This window comes from Pinus tabuliformis, chromosome 2_2, assembly GCF_031772625.1.
Source record: "Pinus tabuliformis cultivar Carrire ecotype Pingquan chromosome 2_2, CPIR1, whole genome shotgun sequence".
In the NCBI taxonomy this organism is placed as follows: domain Eukaryota; kingdom Viridiplantae; phylum Streptophyta; class Pinopsida; order Pinales; family Pinaceae; genus Pinus; species Pinus tabuliformis.
The window spans coordinates 981,918,548-981,923,988 of NC_142300.1; the positions used below are offsets into that span (position 1 = coordinate 981,918,548).

General features: G+C 33.7%; 1 protein-coding gene across 1 annotated transcript; it reads left to right on the top strand.

The window, feature by feature from the left end:
* Window positions 1–580: 580 nt before the first annotated feature.
* LOC149196574 (uncharacterized) lies at window positions 581–1,495 on the top strand. Its single transcript, XM_089408348.1, has one exon. It carries the CDS (start codon window positions 581–583, stop codon window positions 1,493–1,495), a length of 915 nt encoding a protein of 304 aa, XP_089264474.1.
* Window positions 1,496–5,441: the final 3,946 nt, after the last annotated feature.

Genomic DNA, 5,441 nt, shown 5'->3' on the forward strand with positions numbered 1-5,441 from the left:
TAAAATTAACTAACAGATATTGTGAAGAAAATCATTTCATCTATAAATTAACTACACTAAAATAAAATAAATAAATTTAAAATATTAAAAAATAATTTAAAATAAATAACCATATATATAAATTAATTACAAATTAAATATATTATTATTCTTCTATTCATGAATTTAGATTTAAAATAATTCTACATTATATGACAAAATATAAATATAAAAGGTATCAATGTAAAATTAAGGTTAACAGCTCTCTAACAAGAAGACTCAACGGTTATCTATATATTTATCAATCGTCGGCCAGCCTTACATAAACTCTATAAGCTCAAGTCCTTAGAATTGTATTAAACCCTTGCGTACTCCATATTAAAACAATATTTCCAGTTGTTGCCATTAGCTATTTAAAAGAAAGGAAACTGAAGAACATTTCCTGTGGTTGCCAATTTCTTCTTCGCAATTGAGGTGAAATTTCTGCACATTGTTGGCATCCACGAAACAATTTGTGTTTCACTGGGATGAAATAATTTGCAAGAAGGGGATGCTCTCGCAAACTGATTACAACCTAATTTTCTCTGCAACGAATTTAACAATGGCTTTTGCCACTTCCTATGCTTGGTGCAAATTCCATTCCCTTGAAATTTCATCCCGACCTAGTGTCAATTTTCAAGATGAATGTCATCATAATCAAGAAAGCCCAGTTGCAGCACCTTTAGACTGGAGCCGCTGCGTGAAAACGAACCCAAATGAAGTGCAAAAACGTATCAGAAATGGCATTCCGGATTCGCTTCGGGGTATCGTTTGGCAGCTCATTTCAGGCAGCCATGACCTTCGGTTACTGAACCCAGGAATTTACTCACAACTTATATCGCAAGAAACCTCCGAATCAATTGAGAAACAGATAGCGAAAGATGTCCCTCGCACTCTGAAATCCCACGAATTATTTCAAACCGTGCAGGGGCAGAGGTCTCTCCATAATGTGTTGAAGGCGTATTCAGTGTATGACAAAGATGTGGGGTATACGCAGGGGATGAGTTTCATAGCAGGCGTGCTTCTGCTATACATGTCGGAGGAAAATGCGTTTTGGGTGTTGGTTGTGCTGCTCAAAGACGGAGTGAACATTCCATTGAGAGGACTATACCTGGACGGTCTGCCCTTACTCAGCAAATGCCTATTTGACTTTGAAACACTTGTGAAGGAGCAACTACCAGAGCTAGGCAAGCATTTTGAGGAGCAAATGATCATGCCATCTATGTATGCAAGCCGCTGGTTCTTGACAGTGTTCTCTGCAGATTTGCCGTTTAAATTCGTTGTTAGGATCTGGGACGCTTTTCTCTTCGAGGGCGTGAAGATTGTTTTCCAAGTGGGTATGGCGCTGCTGAAGTTCTTTCAAGATGATTTGTTGAAATTATCATTTGAAGATCTGATCATGTCTCTCCAAGAGCTTCCCGTGCAGGATTTGAATCCAGACATTTTATTGCGAATGGCTTGGTCATTTAAGCTGTAGAAAAGTTGAGTGCAGGATTTGAATCGACACATTTTATTGCAAATGGCTGGGTAATTTAAACTATATAAAAGTTGAGGCAGTGTTGTAATTATAAAATGTGGGAAAATTTTATTACCATGGTTCTTTTGATATTTTGTTTTATGATTTTTAGTAAGAAAATATTTTTAATATCTAGTATAATAGTAAAAATTTTCGGGCAAATGATGACTTGTGTAAGGAATTAGAAATTGAAAAATAAATTTTGTTTAAAAAAAAAATAATCACTGATCTGAAGCATGGGCCTCCTCATTTATCGAGGAAAACAGCCCCTGTCCCCTATCTAACACTCAACCTCTGGCCTCTCACTCAATTCTCAATCATCTCATCTAATCCATTTCCATTACATTTTTTCTCTTTTATGAGTCAAATCCTATTTTAACTGCACTAACAACTCGATCTCTATTTTAATCAATCTAAAAACCCTATCTTAATCTAAAAACCCTATCTAACACTCAACCTCTCGCCTCTCACTCAATTCTCAATCATCTCATCTAATCCTTTCCCATTACATTTTTTCTCTTTTATGAGTCAAATCCTACTCTCACTGCACTAACAACTCGATCTCTATTTTAATCAATCTAAAAACCCTATCTAACACTCAACCTCTCGCCTCTCACTCAATTCTCAATCATCTCATCTAATCCTTTTCCATTACATTTTTTCTCTTTTATGAGTCAAATCCTATTCTAACTGCACTAACAACTCGATCTCTATTTTAATCAATCTAACAATCAAATCTCTGTTTTTAAGCTCTATTACACACATATGCTAACAACTTATCCCTTACTGTAAAATAAGATAATTTTCCTAACTATTACAATAATGAAGTAAAGCTCATCTTTAAGAGATCCAACCATCTCTACCAAAACTGACTTTTGACCACTCAGGTGAGTGAAATTCAACTCATGTAGCCACAACATGTGAACAAACCATCACATTGTGGGCTAAGTCCAAATGCTCCTCTATCATTTCTTAATTTCTTTTCATCAACAACTTATTACAACAATTCTGGTTTTAATAGTAATATGATTCTTCCTGGAATCCATCGTGTAATCTTATATTATAACTAATGCATACTCTCTCATGTTATATGTAGATTTTTAGTCAGGTGTACTGAGATTTGTACAAAGATTTTAACTGTGAATACTGAAAGTACTCTATTTATTTTCCTTTTGGTGTAAAAATGTGTTGGCACATAGTTCAAAATATATAATCGTACAAGTGGGCACCAAATCCACCTTCCTTCTTAGGAAAAACTTCCTGCCCCTTGTTAAGAAGGTGGGGTAATTTTTGCTAAAATAATGAAGAAATGTTTTGATCATATCTTCTTGCCCCTTTTTGACAAGGTGGGATCATTTTTGCTAAAATAATGAAGAAGTGATGTGCCACATCTGGCAATCATTTATAGCTAGTCTTAATAGTTAGTTGTAGGATAATAAAGGCATTGTTAATCTTGAGCACTATGCATTTTTAGTTTATATTGTTTATTAGTTAAAGCTGACTTTGTCAAAACTATTCAGATCTCATCTTAAGTAAAATCTTATAAAAGAAATTTTCTCAGAAGCATAAGATAAAAAATGTTTTGGGAATCAATATTCTTGTGCAATTTAGGTTTGCAAGTTTTCGTCTTAAGCATTTGTGTGTTATGCCTTATCAACAATCCAACCATCTAATGAAGGGAGGCATATCTAGTGGTATAGTAGTTGCGAATGGGAAAGAGGTTGATATCACCTCAAGAGCTCTCAATGAAAAAGGGAAAGAGGTTGATATCACCTCTAGACTCTCAAAATATGCAGTGATTTATGATCCAAGAGGACGAATTAATGACAAATTATGGATCCAGGAGGACAAATTAATGACAAATTATGGATCCAAGAGGACAAATTAATGACAAGTTATGCACCTACATGACGAATTAATGACAAATTATGCAACTGCGTAATGGATTTTTATATGCCACGATTCTTCTCCAATTTATGACAAATTATGCACATGCATAATGGATTTTTATATGCCACAATTCTTCTCCAATTTATGCCTTATGGCGTTTCCTTTGCAACATTTGGTGCAATTTCTAGTTATTAACTATTAATTGATTATTAATCTAATGGTTGATTTCTGTTCAATCGTCTAACATTAAATTTGAAGGTGCATAATGGTGCAAGGTGACATTGAGGGGAGTTGATTTCAGAGAGGCGTAAATATTATTTAATTTTTTTTATTAATATATTTTTAAAAAAATTAGTTATCCAATTGAAAATTGAAAATATAAATAATATCTATTTTATTTGTTTTTTAATTATTTGAAAATTTTGGAAATTTATCCTGCCCAACAAAAAAAAACAAACAAAGAAACAAAAGCAAAAAAACAAGAAAGTAAAAAAGCAAGCAAACAAACAAACATTATTTCATCAACACATGTTGAAAATTTACCCTAGAAAAAAATTATTCGAGCATAACACTTTTCGTTTTTAGCACTATTTTTCATGTTTTTTTGGAGTTTTTTTTGCAAGAGTTCCTGTTTGGAGTTTATAGTTCCCATTTCAAAGTTGGAGTTTATAGTTCCCGTTTCAAAGTTTATATTGGTCACTGCTTAGCATACATAAAAAATGGCACTAGGTGTCATTACCTCTGGTATCCTTAATAGTTTTTTGCATAAAGTAATAATAACAATATGAGTTTTGGACTCATACACAACATGACACTTCCACAAGTATGACAAGGCTAATAAAACATAACAAACTTCGAGGGGAGTGACATCACATAGTACACTACTTGATGTGGTAGGGAAGGTGACACTACTGACTTACGCAAAGATATTTCATTTAGTGGAGCCACCCAATGGTGTACAGCTGCTAGTGTGGTGTGGTGGGTAGGCCAAACTACTTAACGACCTCTATTGAGATGACGTTCGTTTGGCTCTCGCTATAATCAGTGGACTATAGCCAGAAACACTTCACCAACATCTGTGAGTGGAAGAGACTCTACCCCTTGTCTACATCTCTGGGGTTAATATTCTAGACCTTGGTGGTTGAAATGGTGGCAATAGGTGTTACATCAATAATTTGTTTCCCCTTGTCAAGTTTTGGCTCAAAGTTGGAACATGCATTTAAGTCTAAATCTTTAATCTCAACTACCGATGACATCTTGGAACGACACTCATTTTTGTTGTAGGTGAGGCTGTTGTGGAACTATAGATGTCATTATGAAGTTTTGTATACCATAGTTGACTCTTGTGGTTCTTGTAATGATCGCAAGTAAAAATTATCTAAACCTAAAACATGCTTTTTGAGCTCATGCATGGTGTGTTAAACTACCATATATATTAAACCATAAGATAATAACTATAAATGGAATACCTATCCGCTTTTTGTAATATGGATGTCATTAAGAGGTTTTTTATACCATAGTTGACTCTTTTTGCTTTTGTAATGATCCCAAGTAGAAAATTATGTAAGTTTAAAACATGATTTTGGGCATCATGCATGTTGCATGGTGTCCTAAACCCTTAGACCATAAGATAGAAACCATAAAGGGACTCAATATCCTATTAGTGTAATATAAATGTCGTTATAAGGTTTTATATACCATAATTGATTTATGGTTTAAAGTTAAAAAATGCCATAAAGTATAAAACTTTAATCACCATGTCAACTACCAATGACATCTTGGAACGACACTGATTTGTGTTGTAATTGGGGCTTTTGTGGAACTATAGATGTCATTATGAAGTTTTGTATACCATAGTTGACTCTTGTGATTTTTGTAATGATATCAAGTAAAAAATTATCTAAACCTAAAACATGATTTTTAAGCTCATGCATGGTATGCTAAATTACCACATATATGCATAAGATAATCACAATAAATGGAATAACTATCCCATTAGTGTAATATAGATGTCATT

Coding starts and splice junctions, on each gene's coding strand:
- LOC149196574 (XM_089408348.1), top strand. CDS start 581: ATGGCTTTTGCCACTTCCTATGCTTGGTGCAAATTCCATTCCCTTGAA.